At 33.0% G+C, this 17,511-nt stretch overlaps 2 protein-coding genes across 5 annotated transcripts in view; one reads left to right on the top strand and one right to left on the bottom strand.

Moving 5' to 3' along the window:
- LOC140057377 (hydrocephalus-inducing protein homolog) overlaps positions 1-9,420 on the bottom strand; it is a 48,247-nt gene extending 38,827 nt beyond the window's left edge. For all 4 annotated transcript variants that reach the window (XM_072103014.1, XM_072103013.1, XM_072103012.1 and 1 more), the window contains exons 1-13: positions 9,364-9,420; positions 8,660-8,815; positions 7,667-7,912; positions 7,266-7,400; positions 6,580-6,779; positions 5,714-6,040; positions 4,214-4,340; positions 3,784-4,059; positions 2,862-3,153; positions 2,485-2,699; positions 1,973-2,073; positions 1,351-1,486; positions 366-530 (exon numbers count right to left, since the gene is read on the bottom strand). In XM_072103014.1, coding sequence (XP_071959115.1) covers positions 366-530; positions 1,351-1,486; positions 1,973-2,073; positions 2,485-2,699; positions 2,862-3,153; positions 3,784-4,059; positions 4,214-4,340; positions 5,714-6,040; positions 6,580-6,779; positions 7,266-7,400; positions 7,667-7,912; positions 8,660-8,788 — 2,349 coding nt within the window. In that variant the 5' untranslated portion in view covers positions 8,789-8,815; positions 9,364-9,420. The remainder of the gene's footprint in view (positions 1-365; positions 531-1,350; positions 1,487-1,972; positions 2,074-2,484; positions 2,700-2,861; positions 3,154-3,783; positions 4,060-4,213; positions 4,341-5,713; positions 6,041-6,579; positions 6,780-7,265; positions 7,401-7,666; positions 7,913-8,659; positions 8,816-9,363) is intronic.
- Positions 9,421-9,835: 415 nt separating this feature from the next.
- On the top strand, positions 9,836-17,036 carry LOC140057096 (PRELI domain containing protein 3B-like). The gene is made up of 6 exons (XM_072102634.1): positions 9,836-9,945; positions 10,739-10,907; positions 11,966-12,052; positions 13,167-13,237; positions 14,413-14,515; positions 15,239-17,036. The coding sequence occupies exons 1-6, from the start codon at positions 9,893-9,895 to the stop codon at positions 15,371-15,373; spliced, it is 618 nt and encodes a 205-aa protein (XP_071958735.1). The 5' UTR covers positions 9,836-9,892; the 3' UTR covers positions 15,374-17,036.
- Positions 17,037-17,511: the final 475 nt, after the last annotated feature.

The following is a 17,511-nucleotide window of genomic DNA, read 5'->3' on the forward strand; positions in this document are numbered from 1 at the left end:
TGCGACATATTCTAGTATAATTGAATAGTAATTCCTATCCACAACATACTGTAGTACAGAGGAATAAATATATAAGCAATAAAAAATCATTATTAAAAGATTATTTGTTATACATTTTAAAGGAAAATAGAGACTTGTGTTGATTATGACAATAAATAATTTAATATCCACCTCAATCAATTCATGCTACATTCATTAATGTCTTCTTTAACAATTGTGTGCATTCTTTCTTATAATTTAAATATTTGCTGCAAGTATTGAACATGGATTCCCTCAACGAATGTCACATAAAGAAATGTGCTCTAACAATGTTAAACATTTAGAAAGACTGCACTCAGTATATTGGTTTTAACTAAAAGACCTACCAGAGGTGATTCAGAGGAACCAAATATACCAAACTCTGCAATGGCCTCTAGTTCTTCCAAGCCTTGTGGCTTGATTACAAGGGGTACTTTACTGACAGAGTGGGGATGTATGATACCAGTTGGCTCAGGACTTGTGTACAGAATCGCGGTTAAGTCGTCCATAACCTAAAGAAAAAGAGATAATTGGTTTGTATTTATATTATGCATATCACATGTACTAGAAGATTATCATATAATTGATAACCGCAGTGGACTAGCCCTTACAATTATTTTTATCCTCTAAAAATTCCTTTGTGCCAAGATGTGTTCATTTGTCTGTCTATGACAAGGGCTCCCAAGATGGATAAGTACAAAGGGTAACCCTCTTTAAAAAATATGAACTAGGTTCTTTAATGTGCACATGATTCAGATATGTACATTAGAACTTCAGTTTTACATCTTTATCCGAGAAGACTTGTTCTACTACCAGCAATGGGTCAAGGCGAGGTTTGAACCTGTGCCAATTTTATGGTCATGTTTGCAGCACCCTAGCCTTAACTGCTCAGCTACTAGACTCGATTCTAAGGTTTATACATTATGATAATATACTAAAATCATTGACTGTTCACATGAACCATTCATTTTTTTTAATGAAATAGATTTCAGATTCATTGCTCAAAATTTGAGATCAAACTTGGTTTTCCACAAACAGCTCAGTAGTTGCGTCAGCAAAAGAGGGCCATAACAACACTGTACTCATGTTCCATGATTATTTTCTGCAATCCACAAACTGGAATTTATTTTTAAGCTCTGTCTACACTATCAAACTAGTTTGAAAAAATGTGATTTGCTCTAATATGGTAGTGATATGATGTCATGGTGTCCATGGGCACATCATATTTTTTTGTCGCATAAAGTTTGATAGTGTAGACAGATCTTAAGTATAAATGTGGTTTTATTTGAGTGTAGAAAGCAGTGGTGACACTGTCAGATATTCAACAATTACCTGTGGAATTAGGTCATACTTGGCAGGCAGGTCAGAATCATTGAAAAGCTTAACTTCCTGTTCATACTGGAAATCCAGAAAGCATCGGGTGTAGTCCAGTATGGGAGTGACGACGACAACAGGAGGTACTACACATCTAAGTTCAAAGAAAAACATTGTAATTACAATAGTTGATGCTTACAAAACACAAAATCATTGGGCTGAAACAAAATGGCAGGTTCTATGGAAAGTCTGGTCTCCTTTCCAATGGTGGTCAGAGAGAATTTGGGGCTATTGGAAGATTGGGAAAGTTTCAGGTTTTCAGGGAGCCTTGTTTTGGGACATTTGCATAAAGCAGCTATGACATAGTTACAACTTACATCCTGTTAATTCACTGCGACGACCTACAACACAATATGCCTATTCCGCAGGTCTTTAGTCATCACAAATCAGAAGCTTAATCATATTGCTTGAAAGGATTAGTAAATGAATGCAATATAGTAGTTATAACAACAATTTCTGCATTCGAATAAAGAAAACTTGAATGAATCAAATACAGTAGTAAGCACTAGGAAAAACAATGAAAACCGTTGACAGCAGACAACATACTCATGCCTATTCCAATCGAAACATGCGGACATACTTAGCTGTGATTGGTAGAGAGAGTATTTCTGTTCCGACTCCATCAACGTCTACCACCATTACCATATCATACTTCTTCAAAGTGTTGGCTATTAGCTGAATCTATAAGAAACAAATACAAGTACTCATTTTTTAATACATTCTTAGGAAACAAAATTTTTATTACTCAATGTCTCCGGCAGATATCATGAATAATGCATGAGATGAATAATTGCAAAAGATAGCTGACATATTTCCTAAATATCACTTAATCTACCCCTCTAAATAATCTCTCTCAAACATTCAAAAAAGAAATAGAAGATGTTATTGCAGAAGAACCTCTCCTTTGGGACACCCGTATTAAGGGGACATTTTTCTGTGAAATGAATGAGGAGCAATACCCCACAATACAGCCAACCCTTATTTTAATTTTAAGAGGACACATAAGTTTGGGTCTGAGGTGTCCCCTTAATAGGTGTTCCACTGTACTACTTGAATCTATGTCACTTTAATACTAAATTCTTCAGTACCAACCTGTATTTTCAATTCACTCTGTGGATCTATCATGCCATTATCTGGTGTGATTGTAAACTCTTTGGGAAATTTACTGTGTCCAGTCTTGCCCAGGGTTGTATCACCGTTAGATGCACATACTGTATCGTCAGTCCCATCTCCAGGAACACGCAACGCAAACTTCATCGGCACTAAAGCTGTGTTGACTAATGTTGCGCACTGAATATTTGTGAATCCTGTAAAAGAATATAAATAATTTCATAAATCTGTTTTATTCACGACATCTTTTTCTAATAAACTGCTTAGAATATTTAATCAACAATAAAAAACCATAGCACACAATTATTCATTAACATTTATTTCTATTGTATAGATGATAAATGCAACAGTTGAATTACCATATGAAATAGTTCCAAACTTGAGACGTGGGACATCAAAATGAAAGGTAGGCCCAATCACGCAACCTTTGAACTTAAGCTGAAGTTGCGTTGGTGAACCATCAACGTGAAACTCAAACACTTCATCGAAGTCACCCAGAAGTGAGGAACAGAATGATATCAGTATGGCTTGGTGACTGCCAGTTTGTATATCGCCATCATTAGGCTTAAACTTAAAGCATGGACCAAATGTTGTCTGTGATTTGAGTCGTTTAAATGATGCGTCAATGTCACCAATGTTTGAAATTACTACCTAGGAATGGAGAAAAAAAAATTCATGATCATATGTCCTTATGAGTATATTTTGACTGAAGCTCTGTCTACACTATCAAACTTTATGTGATAAAAAAATGTGATGTGCCCATATATCATATCACTATCATTTAGGCACATCAGACTTTTTTGTCAAACTAGTAGTTTAGTATAGATATAACTTAATTAAGAATCCAATCCTACATCAACATTTCCTCTGGCATTGATGACATTTTAAACTCAGTATCTAGTATTCACTGAGGTGACATGGACGTGATTTGACTGCTCTCCTCTCCTCATGATGTTCTTTTGTTGTACTGTATTTCAAAGATATTCTCTCTTAGATTGTAGATCTCCATTGTAATAATATTTACATACAAATAATACTATCATAACTTTGATATTTAACAAAGAACTGTACTTACAAATATTAACATTATTATAAATGGCAACTTAACTATAATTTTATTTTCATTTAATTTTTAACTACATTTCGATTGTAATTTTTGGTTGTAATTATCATTTTTGTAAATGTTAATTTCTTTTCCATCTTTGGGTATTTTTGAATAAATTTGCTACAATTTAAAAATAGCTTTTTATAAAGTGATACACAATATTGGTAGAATATTACCTCATATGCATGTGTTGATCCAATAAAAATATGGCCCATATCAAGCGAATCAAAAGAAAACATCAATTTTGGACCAACACCATCACCACGAATCCTCAACGGTAGTCTGGATTCACGTCCAGTAATGTCACAGTACGCTGTACGGGAATATATAGTAGCTTCCTGGGGTTTGAAAATTACATTGACCTCGGCGGACGAATTCGGCCAAATTTCACCCTCTGAAGGCTCAATGACAAACACATCATCAGAGAACAGCATACTGTCTGTTTCAATAAGCTATTAAAGACATTTATATTTTGTTATTTTAAAACAAATTCAAATATTTTGCTTTATAAAAAACTAGTGCAGAACTACATTTAAGGGTCTTTCGTGCCGGAACTAGTGTGAAAGACCCTTTATACGCCTAATTAAAGCTACATTCACACTGTACCTTGCGTCTGTTGTTAAAGGTCTGAGTGAGAATGGCCATTTTGTCTCTCACAGTTGGATCTGAAATGCACTCAGCCAGAAACCTATCATGATCCATGACTTCTTCTGACTCCAAGTCTTGGCAAAATCTTAGTTAAAAAAACAGTAGTAGTACAGTAATATGTATATAGTAAAATGATGTCCTACAATAAAGCTTGAGGTTAATAGTATGTATATATCTGCTTGTTTGCAGTTTAAAGAACCCATTGAATCTTTTGGAACAGTGGGGGTTAACCCTGTTGCACTGTTACTGTGGACAGGCGAAAGAGCCTTTACAATAAAGTCTACAAGAAAGCGATCAACTACACACATTTTCAATAAATTATTTTAAGTATTGAGATAACTACTTATCAATTTATAATTTTAAATAGTTTATCACTTTAAGTGCTAGTCTAAAAGTAGATGACCATATAAGGAAATATTTTTCATAATTCTCAAAACGAAACAAGGAAGCAAGCATTGTATTCAAAACAATTGATTTTTTCAGAAATCAACTAAAACAACACATAAAAATTACGCAATTTGATAAATTTCAGGAAACTAATCGTCAGGAAGAGATTAAATTTGAACATTTGTATTTGTATTTCATTTTTCCTTTGAGGAAATTATCTTAACAAAAATTATTGAAAACTGCTCAACAACATGATAAACTATTTTTTAAAGAAAATGAAGTAGTAATATGGTAGAGGAATAGGTTGTATTATATATAAAATATTAAAATATGCTTTGCAACATAATAAATTGTACTACTATTGTACTACTTTGTGTGTGACAAAGATGTGATTTTGGGAATTACAAAGCGGTCCTACAGTGTGCCGACTATAGGAAACCTGTATACGAGTCATTTGAGGGCAAAACAAAGTATCTACACACATTTTAGTTGCATTATGTATGCAAACATTGAAAAATGGGGTCGACGAGGGTCAAATATTGTACTTCCGGTCATTTTTCGTAAAATGTTTCATTAGAGCAAATATTAATATACATTCTAAATAAATCAGTGAAAAAATCAACTCTCTCTGACTAGTAGTTTTTGAAATATGGTAACCCTATTGATTCACCCTAATTTGCATATTTAAGCTAATTTGCATATCATCGGGATGAGTGACAGAGGTGTGATGATCAAATTTTGATCTCCTCATCATATGTGACCAAAAAAAATATCTCTGTTTGCAATTTGTTTTACTTTGGGCTGTTTTTTTTAGATAGATTGCCTAGCCTAAATCTGTTTCAAAGTTTGAGTTCAAGACTCAGTTGGGGCACATCTTTCCACTATTGTATATTTTCTCCTCTGGAACAAACTGGATGTATAATAGGTGGTATACTGATTTTGCAGATTGACAAAATACTATGATTTTGTGAAAATTTATTGTTGATCATAAGGTTATTGTTTATACCATTTTGGGTGTTTTTGTAGGGCATAAATTCTTTTTAAAGGAGAAGTTACTAATTATAGCAATACCTTTCCTTTTGATGTATTTCTTCTTCCAAACTAGCAAACGGTTTCCATTGATAATGCACAATTACGTTACTTCTGTTGCTTATGGTAACGGATCTCTGATTGGCCATTGAAATAAATGTATTTTCTATACGCAAGGAGCTCTTGTCTAATCGGACGTTGGCATCAGTGGCACATCCATAAAGATTGACGTGTACGTTTTCATTAGTGTCGTAGCTGATGATCAGGCTGCTGCTGTGGTCACCGACTTTGATTGGTTTAAAAATCAGTTCAATTTGCATACTATCGCCAACAGGTAATATTCCATTTTCTGGATTGACTGAAAATGGCCTAGAAAAATAAAAAACAAATTAAACTGTTTATCTATGCTTATCTTATTATTTAGTGACTGTTTGACCAACTGTTTTGTGCATACCGCAAACACCCTCCCCGAATAAATGCAAAGGGTCTTTATAGTTTGTTTTCGGCATATAAATGCCTTGCCATGTTCATATACGCACAATACTGTATTAAATACAACATACCGGTATTTCTTTTTGTAATACTAGCAGTAGAATATATTAACTGAGACAAAGCATTTCTATACAATTTGTACTTGACAAATAAACAACCTGGGCCATTTATTCAAATAAATATGTTGATATAAAGTTTGCGGTACACCACGTATATTACTTCTGAAAAGAACTGTTGAGTTTCTTGACGTTCCAATCAATATGCTTTGATCGTCCTCACAAGTGAGTATACAAATAAATATGGTACTATAAATCCAATGAAAACAGTGATGGATAAACAGTGGCCAAGCCTCAATGGATACAAATTAATCTAAAACAGAAAACACTATTACTATTCAAAATTACTAATCAACATACCCATCTGTATTTATGGAAAACTTTGCCTCTCTGTTACCCACGTTACGAACCAGAAGCATCTTTGTAGATCGGTATTTTACGGGAGAAGTCTGAAACGTGACATTGTCGGGGAAATCTAACAGTGCACGTGCACCGATAGCTTTGACAGGTACAATGAACTTCTCACGCTCAGTAACACATACCAACTCGTGGATGTAGTCCTAAAAAATTAAGAAAATATCACTTTTAAAAGTTTACACTAGTACTTAGTGACTTAAAGAAGTTTAAAATAAACCTTCTGAAAAACACAAATAGAAAAATAAAAATACATTTTTCTATTATGATTTCAATAAAATTATGATTTGAACATTAAATTTACACTAAAGCGTGGTTGCTACTAGCGACGCTATGTAACCAACGCAAAATAAGAAAATACCCATCCAATAATTATGTTTGCTCCATATTCGTGAAATAAATTTTTAACGCATACTTGATTGACTAAGCGCTGTACTATGTTTCTCTTGCGTTTGTCTTACTTTGTTGTGTGAAATCAAACTGACTTGATTTCCTGTTCGACTGTTTACTGTTCCCACTTGTGATTACACAATACGGCAATTTGCGTTGATACATTATTGCAGTGGAAACCACGCCTAAATACATCTACAATACAAATATGTCATGGATAGGTAATTGTAAAGCAAACAAACCTTTTTCTCTTCGGGGATAAACTGAACTTTAAAGATTGTCGGTATTCCAGGGGCAACTTTATGGCCTACATCATGGGGGCTGATTATCTTAAAATAGGGGGAATCTGCTTGAACTACTTTCACCAACCGTGGTACCTACATAAATAGAAAATAAAGCAACAAAATTCAACCAATAGTACTCTGATAAATGTTTATATAGATCCATGTTATCAGGATAATAACAAATGCTGAAAAAGGAAGAATCATAAATGTTGAAGGTAAACAATTGGTTGTAACTGTTTGCAGAGCCTAAAAAAACACTTCCGATCTGTAAAAAACTATTCAACGTTGCCAGTTTATTTGCGATTGAATAGTCATTGTCTCAAATATGAAAAATAATACAAATTGAAATTGGTACCCACTTTGTCATTGTTTCGTAAAACTAACGGTACTTCATAGACTTCAAATGGTTTGTAATTTAAAAACGTAATTTCTGACGGAAATGGTTGAAACATTGGTTCATCAATATCGACCTCTGACATCATCTGATACGTAGTGTCACCCATGTCTAGAAGTTCAATGATTTGTGGTATGCGCATAACATGCGTGTTTGCAAGTTTCTCTTCTGTTGATTGCTCCATTTCCTTCATAAAACTAGACGGCGTCAGCTAAGATATTTAAAAAGGGAGAAAATATTATTCACAGAAACAGGACAAATTTTCCGTTTAAAGATGTATTGTGCCTCAAAAAACATGAAAAATGAAGATAAATAAAATCAGAATTTGAATAGGCCATTTTGTAGTTTTAACAAAGTTGATCACTTCTGTAGGAAAAAAAAAATGACAAAATAAACTGTTCAACCAAATAATCATTGGCTGGCAGCCAATTTGACTATTTTTTGCTTTAAATTACATTTTATTAGGTAAATAATTTTGTTTTCGATCCAGTTTTTGGTCAAAGTAAATAACTATTATGTAAAATTAAAATGGCATATTAAACAAAAAAAAATTAAAAAAAAATATTTTTTCAGGAGGACAATACATCTTTAAATGGCAGCCTAGAAATAACAGTTAAAATCGATCGATTTGATGTTCGTGGAAAACACCATTTAATCAGTTATCACAGTGTAAATGCAAAACAATGGTTAATTTATCTAGTGCTGATGACCTTGAGCCAACTACTGATGTATATTGAACGTTTAATAGCCTGGGCACATTGTATTTTGGGTAACGACAAACACTCAGTGATTTAAATGGTTATTTTGCATCACAAATTTGTCATAAATCAAATTTGAAATATAGACATGTTATTGTTGCTGTTTATTCAGCGCTACAGTACAGATTATTTAAATAAGATAAAAAAATTATGATGAATAAATCAAATTTCAAACATAATTATTTATTTTAATATATTACCTTTTCTGGTTCTTGTATCCCACGAATTAGCTTTGGGTTTCTAGGGGCCATAACTTTGCTGTCGTACAATGGTGTGTCACCACAATCAGTAGCCCTTTTGGCCGTCTGCTTTTCCAAGCCTGTAGGCATCGTGATTTATTTATTATGTTGATGACCCTTTTTTAAACAAAATAAAATGCTACTTATTAATAAATAATAAGTACTTACTTAAATTAAAGTATCCTATTTATAGCATAGGTTTTAGCCTATAAGCCATACCCTAGTCTAGAATGTGTGTTGCGCCACCAAAAAAGAAGAGAAGAAAAAAACTTGTTCTGATTTTTTTTTAAATAAAACCAATAATCGATGAGTAATATTGAAATAATTTTTTAACAAGATTGAAACAAAATGTGTAGGCTTAGGAATCAAGATATGCTAAACTTCCATTATTACGTTTTAAAATAATTGTTCAATAAATAATAATTTCTAGACCTAGGCCCTAGGCTAGTTCCTAGTTCCGCCCGGCCCGGACTCACTCTCTCCAACCAATCTCCCCATTTCCATCATCACAATCAATACGATGGTGGTGTGTGTATCATAATCCAACTATCATTCATTTCTCAATTCTGGTCTGTTTCGCCTACCTACTTTAGGCTACCAATCTAGCCTAGTTTAGGCCTAGGCCTAGCTAATGATACAGCAAATGGAAAACCTGTGACACTTACCTTTAAAACCAAATCAGAACAATGTTTTGTTTCTAGGTAGTATAGGGAAGCGCCATCTTGTTTTCAATTTGCTGTTTCCATGTAGATAACCTTTGTATGCTCCACTGATCAATCAATTAACGTGTTCCGGGTCAAATTGTTTCTCCATGATCAACCAATCATAAACCAAAAAAGTTTCATCATGACGTAACCAATGCGTATTAATTATTTTGACTGTTACTACTGTTACCCGTCCTACCTTATTATAAAAGATTCATTATCAAAATTTAAATAGTAGTACTGTATAATACTTATTCGGTTTCTGTAATTTTTTTTTTGTAATTTCTAATTTGTGTCTCATATTTCAGTTTTTAAAAGGTACAACCAAAGAACTTGTACAACCCATTTTAATAGATTTAAAAAAACTATATTTCAAGGTTCACAAACGCGTAGTACCATGACGATTTTTTAGTAAATCGGCTAAATTATTACGTCATTTCTTCCCACTCTAACTATACGGCCAAAAGCTTTGAAGAATCGATTTCGTTGTATGAAATTGAAATTATTAACCATGAAAATCTGGAGTTCAGAACACGTATTTTAGTATGTATAATTTTGATAATTCTAGTTAGAGATATCATCTATCGAATTACACTAGGTAGTACGTAGGCCTCTATTTACTACAGTACACGTGTTAGAGTGTGGTTGGTTTTTGCCAAGCTCGACACCGGCAGAATTTCTGACACGACGATGTGTACGTCCGCCCGTGTCCATCCACAGAATTGCAACGAATGGGCCTAGGCTAGGCCTAGCTATAGAATATTTATACTGAAATAGCTTTCAATTTCTCAATTAAATGTAAAAGGCACACAAAACAAAGGCTAGGCCGAATTAATTCTTATATACAGTAGCCTATACACATAATAAATGATTAAATAGGCTAGGCCTAGCCTTACAGTATAAACTAGCTACCTAGGCAGGCCTAGCTAGGCCTATTTATTATTTTACTTTATTAATACTGTAGGCCTAGCCTACCTAGCTAGGCCTATACTAACTAGGCTAGGCCTATCCTTTATGTTTTATTTTAGTTACTAGGTCTAGTAGGCCTACTGTACCTGTATGTAGTAGGCCTAGCTAGCTAGGCTAGTAGAGTGGTATTGTAGTAAGTTAGTAACTCATCATATTCACAGCCGGGCCATAAAATTTATTATTGATTATTATGTAGCCTAGGCTAGTAGCACACGCGTCGTTGGTACCTGATCGTCTAATTAGAATAAGTCTGATTGTCTGGCCCCGATCGTCTGTCAATCAAAACTAGTAGTTTACCTAGGCCTAGTAGTAGAGGAGGTAGGCATTATCGAATATTCCTTTAACCGTTGTTATTTTCAATCAATAGCCATCCATGGGAAACCGTAAGTCAGGCAGCATGGAGAAAATACCCAAACCCAATGAATCCAAGTGTTATAGGTGTAGATGTTGTGGAAAGAAGTGTGTTACCAACTGGCAAGATTGTAAGCGATAGGATACTGACTACAGAATGGGGCTTACCAGGATGGGTTGTTAGTGTAAGTATGCAGGGCTTTTGTTACGGATAAAGGTAACGCAGTGGCTTACGTCTACGTTAGTAGATGCAATCCCTGTGCTATATCTATGCATATTGACCTGATTGGGCCTCTGGCCTTCTTTTCCGTAACCTAAAAAGAAACATCCCTCAAGGAAAATGGTGACTAAAGACGATGATCAACTAAGAAGATTGTATAGATGCAGCCAATATGTGAAGATAAACGGGAGAAATTTAATAAAATAGCGGAGACTACCACTCACCAACCCCCCCTTAAAATAATACAATAGATGAAACAAAATTATTGCATCTAAAAAATTGATTGATTGACATTCTGCTGAACAATACTAATTCCCTCCATTTTAAAGGTTTAGCTGTAATTTAAGTAATTTATATACAGTAGGTACATGATTTAACCGTATCTAAACATTAGTGCTCGGTACCTACCCTTAACTTATTTATTTATTTATTTTATTTATTCGACTTCTCACTAACTCAGTTAGTGAAGGATCTGGACCAACAGGTGGTAAACACCTCTAAAACGGTCCAGTCCCAATTTGCACAGTGGCTGTGTGTGACGGTGGCTGTGTTTGTGTGGACTAGTACACCGGGGTAACCCCCTACTCGTCTCGAAAAATGTACTAGGTTCTTTAAAGTGCGCATGAGCTATGTGTACACTGGACCTACGGTTTATAGTCCTTATCCGAGAAGACTCGTTCTACCACCAGAACCATGGAGCGAGTGAGCCTCGAAGCCTTGCCGATGTTATGGCTACGTAATTACGGTTCCACTGTCTTAACCGCTCGGCCACTCAACTCTTTTGAAGATACAACCCTGCAATGTTGAATGAGGGGGTGGTACAAAATGATGATCCAATTGTTCATATATTTATGAAAAATTGTATCCATATTTTACAGAATTGATTGAATATTCAAAACAATGGCAATATGTATACGATTATCCCAAAGTTGAATACAGTTTTATAATTTAAAAGTTTTTGATTTAACTTAACTATCAATATCATCAAACATTAATTAACTATATATTTTATTGGTTTTTCAGCTTGTGGGAATGAATCCAACATGTCATGTCAAAGAAAAATCTGAAGTTGATATTGAAAACAAAACACTAACATTAAATTCTGTTAATGTGAGTATATCATTGGTAACAGACATCTTAAATCTCTGACATCTCATACACAATGTGGGTTTATAACCAGATCAAAGCTGATTATGGAATAACTTAAAAGAGAATCTAAAAAATGTGAAAATGCAAAAATATTCAGACATCAAATTAAGTTTAATTTTTGGAAAATTATCATTCATAAATGTATTATTTTTATTATTATGCCACTTTTACCTATTATATTTGTATACATTTTTATTTTGTATTATGTTTTGTTGGGTCTTTCTGAGACAGGCCTTGGCCTCTAAGTCTGATCCAAATTAATGAAATCTTTATTTGTTTATATTGTTTACATTATTTAAGTTTTCATTAATTGAATAAATGTGAATTGAATTGACACCCTCTCTTATGTGACAAAAAAATGTGATGTGCCAATATATGGACATGATGATGTTAATATATCACTGCCATATTTGGGCACATCACACTTTTTTTGTCAAACTAGTTTGATAGTGTGGACAGAGCTAAAAATTAAACTCAACTCAAGAACAGCAAATCATCAACATTATAAAATAGGTATGACACACCAGGTGTGCCTTAATCTGACAATTACTATACACATGTAGTAATAGTCTTCCATTTATTAGAATACTACTACAAATCATAAGGCATGTTAGTAAGCCTACTCGAACCAGAATGTTCATTAACATTGCGCCATCTCTCAATGCAATGGAACCTAGATACATGGGTCTAGTGTTGTTAGTACTGTGCTCATGACTGCAGGATTCCTACATAAAATTACTGGAAAACAATAATTTCAACCGCTGACCTTATGTGGTTGGATCAGTGCTTCAGTAGACATCTTGCGATGGCGCTATGGTATTACAGATTCAACTCAATTTCTTTTCTCAAGAAATCCATGGTTTTTCAAAACCATTTTCAAACTAAAAAATAGCTGGAAAATGTAATAATGTTTTAGCCTCACTTTGCCTGCATGCTTAGGGTATACAGTATGGTCATTCCTCATTTTTCTGTGAAATTTCAACAGGAAAACAGACGTGTGAAAATACATTTTTTATGAGTACATTATATGCATACGTTTGAACATGTTTTATTGTATTTTCTTTTATTTCTACAGCTTACATTAAAAAATCTTATAACAATAGATGAAAAACTTGTGTATATGCCTCATCCAACCATCAAAGATGCGTAAGTATGGTCTAGCTATAAAAAAGAAAAGAATATTATAAAAACTAAATATTAAAATATATAACATCTTAGTATATTCAGTAACATTCAGAGGAATAAATTAATTGGTAATCATGATAACTGTAGGCCCTCTATGAATCATGACAGACACAACTTTGTGCTGAAAACTACTGTAGCTGCATTATAAGAGTATGTTTCCATACATGTTTTATCCTAAAATGACCGGGGTAATAATATATACAGTGCTTAAGCTCTGTCTGCACTATCAAACTTAATGCGACAAAAACATGTGGTGTGCCCATATATGGACATGATGATATCATATACTACCATATTTGGCCACATCACACTTTTTTTTGGTCAAACTAGTTTGATAGTGTAGACAGAGCTATAGAGGTTTCACAACATAAGTGTTTTATAATTCCAAAATATTATTTCTGTATTTATACTGTGCAACCCAAGTCTCCACCCCAAACCATTGAATATGCCATCATTCAATCCAATGGAACCTAGATACATGGGTCTAGTGTTGTTAGTACTGTGCTCATGACTGCAGGACTCCTACATAAAATTACTGAAAAGCAATAATTCCAACAGCTGACCATATGTGGTTGGATCAGTGCTTCAGTAGACATCTTGCGATGGCGCTTTGGTACGGGATGGAGCACGTTTGATACTCATGGTGTTGTGTTTCAGTTAAACCTTGGCTAAAGTTACCTTGATTAAATTTACCATTTTTCAAGTTCAGTGCGAACAAGGCTTTAGATGTTTTTGAAAACACCTGTGATTTATGTACTACCTGTTCTGTGTACATTAAATTACTAGTAAACACAATACAGTTATTTGGGGTTTTTTTCAGTTTAGGATTAGTTTGTTTTTCACAGGCGCCTTGAACACTTGGGTGGAATACGTGCTCTTAAAAAATCGTAACATTTTTTATTTCATCATTATTTGATCATTAGGGACCCTCAGATGTTCACAAGACAAACATATACACAAGATGCTCTACATAAACAAAGTCTTATACAAGTCTTTGGGAGTGGAGTTGTAATTTTGTCCTTAGAAAAACTTGAACCCATCATAACCACCAAGCCACAACTCCACTCACTATCACTATTAAAACTATGCAAAGTAATGTAATAACAATAACATTGAATTGATAATTATTAATATAGGACTATGTTGAAACAAGAGGCAGCAGTGCAAATAAATGGACTTTCCTTAAGTAGCTACCTGGAGGGTATAGTAACAACTACAATGGCTTCTAATGCAAACAAGGTAAGATTTGTTTAAACATCATTCAGATATGTGAAAATAGCAAGCATACCATCCCTATTCAACAATACAAAATAGATGCTATGTAAAAAAAAACTTGCTTGCTGAATAACCTACCAGTAATTAACATATGATTTGAACCCATAACTATGGATTTGGAAGAACAGCACCAGACTAAAAAGCTATTACATTACCTGAGCTATGCAATTATAATATCACCTCTCTTTAAAGCTTTTTCCACACTATCAAACTGTATGTGACAAAAAATGTGATGTGCCCATGTATGGACATATTTTGGTGCATATCACTACAATATTTGGGCACATCACACTTTTTTGTCACATAAAGTTTGATAGTGTAGACAGAGCTTTACTATTACAGGTATATCCCATGCACTCTCTAAACCTAAAGCTCTGTCTACACTCTCAAACTTTATGTGACAAAAAAGTGTGATGTGCCCAAATATGGTAGTGATACTGTATGATCATGTCCATATATGGGCACATCACATTTGTTGTCACATAACGTTTGATACCCCAAAAACTGCACCCTTGAGCAGACTACGCCTAGTAAAAACATACATAATAATAACAGTTTCCTAATATTATTAGTTACTCTATTACTTGCCCTGCATTACATATTTCTCTAAGGAAACTAACTTATCAATCATCTACCACCATATGTCTAAATAAACGTTAATTATGTAACAACTTCATTTTCCCCCAGGGACGTGAAGCCATGGAATGGGTGATTGATACAATTAATACCGAAGTAAAGGAATTAGCCAGTACAGCAAAGAAAGGGATAACTGAATTACGTACCAAGATAGACACCTTAGATCTCAACCCGTCTATACGATAATACATCCGATTTCCAAGTGCAATTTTAAGATTTATTTTCATATTTGACGCCAAATATTTAAATTTAATTAGCAAGTATTACGTGAGAGATGCTTAATAAACCAATAACGTTTTTAACTTTTACCTTAATACTTGTATGTCATTCCTGAAATAGGTATTGGTTATTTAGTTATCAAGAAAGACTAAATTTCTTACCATATTTATTCGAATAAACACATCCCATAGAACATTGTTTGAAATAAATTCTCCCACAAACAATATATTATAAATTTGTAGTAAAATCCATTAGCTTAAAAACGGTAACGCCGTTTATTCGAATAAATATGGTATTCATTAATGCAATTCAAAGAAAAGTCTATCATGGGACAGCCCAATGGTGTACCATGATGACCTGTCCATTGTGGTGGCCCGATGTGCGACAACCTATTCAATGGGCTGGCCCAGAAATCTGGTTTTTAGAATGCATTTTAGAGAATAGGACAAAAGTTTGGACATTGTAAAACATTTGTGAATTTCCAGAATTTGGGAGAGTTTACTAAATTTTTTAATGGAAGAAATCACTAACACTCTCTAATAGCTTTGCTAAAGTGGCTATTACAGTATTTTATTTATTTAATTTCGAGAATCGTGTAAATGTGATAAAACTATTTCACATGAATTAACTGAAATGTGTCATAGATACATATCCTATTAAGTATGTTGTAAGTTTAAACATTTACTTTATTATTAAAAAAAAAAAATTAGGCCTAAGCAGATTTTTATTATGTTTCACCCTATGCATTACTAACCTAGCAATAAAAAGGTATAAAAGAATTGTTGAAAATGGGCTCATAAAATATTTTGAGTAGTATACCATCTAGATAATACAGTTTATTTTATCATATTGGTCATGGACCTACTCTACAAAAATATTACCAAAAAAAAATTCTCTAGAGGCTGATTATCACTATCTGACATTACAATTGTGTTTTTGAATGATTTATTGACACTCTCTTTACAAAATAAAAGTAAAATACATATACTTCAAACATTTGATAATAATGTACAGCACATAACTCTGAGATGATATACAATATTAATAACACTGCCTCCAAGGTTGTCAAACATTATCTATATTTTATGATATAAACGTACAGTGTAGATTAGATAATGTTTTTCTGATACATTTTACCTCGTGAAACTTTTTCAAAGCAGCTTGTTTACTTTAAATGCAATATTATATTCATTATGTAAGCTTAAGTAAATTAATTGAAACCTGCTCTATAATTAAAGTAACTGTGACTTGTACGAATTGAAATTGTTCTGATTATAAAATGTTTTTCCTTTGTGGTCTAGTGGGTTGTTTGGTTAACATGATTTCATGATTGGTTAGATGCTTTCCAGGTTCTAGACCGAAATTTCTAACAAGAATATTTTGGCACATATGGCGTTTCATACGTATATTACTTGAGCTCAGTATCGAAACGCCGACTGGCGGACTATTACATAACAAGAAAATAACTAGACACTTGGGGCAAGTCTAGGTAATTTTCTATCGGTATATTCTTGCTGAATTCAATCATAATGGATTAAAAAATATATCCAATTAAATTTGTTAAAATCCAACGATTTGGTTCCGTGCACTGATTTCCAGCCTGATATGTAATCACTAAAATAAATAAATCTACAAACATATATATATATATATAAAAATATATATATATATTTCATATATATATATATATATATATATATATATATATATATATATATATATATATATATATATATATATATATATATATATATATATATTACATTATATTATATATTATTATATTATATTATATTACATTATTATATATATATATATATATATATATATATATATATATATATATATATATATATATATATATATATATATATATATATATATATATATCATTTTGATTTCGCTTTTCGCTTTTTTTTGTATCTCCATTGAGATCCAGCCACTGATACGCACATCATTGTCATTTTTACAGATTTGCCTTTGGATTTATAAATATATATATGTATATGTCCAATTTAATGTGCCGTTTTCCTAATGGATTTTGATAATATTTTGCTGGTTAATAATAAATTTGCCTCAGGACAGTACAATCATATTTGTTGTGT

Source organism: Antedon mediterranea, chromosome 8 (assembly GCF_964355755.1).
Source record: "Antedon mediterranea chromosome 8, ecAntMedi1.1, whole genome shotgun sequence".
Classification (NCBI taxonomy): domain Eukaryota; kingdom Metazoa; phylum Echinodermata; class Crinoidea; order Comatulida; family Antedonidae; genus Antedon; species Antedon mediterranea.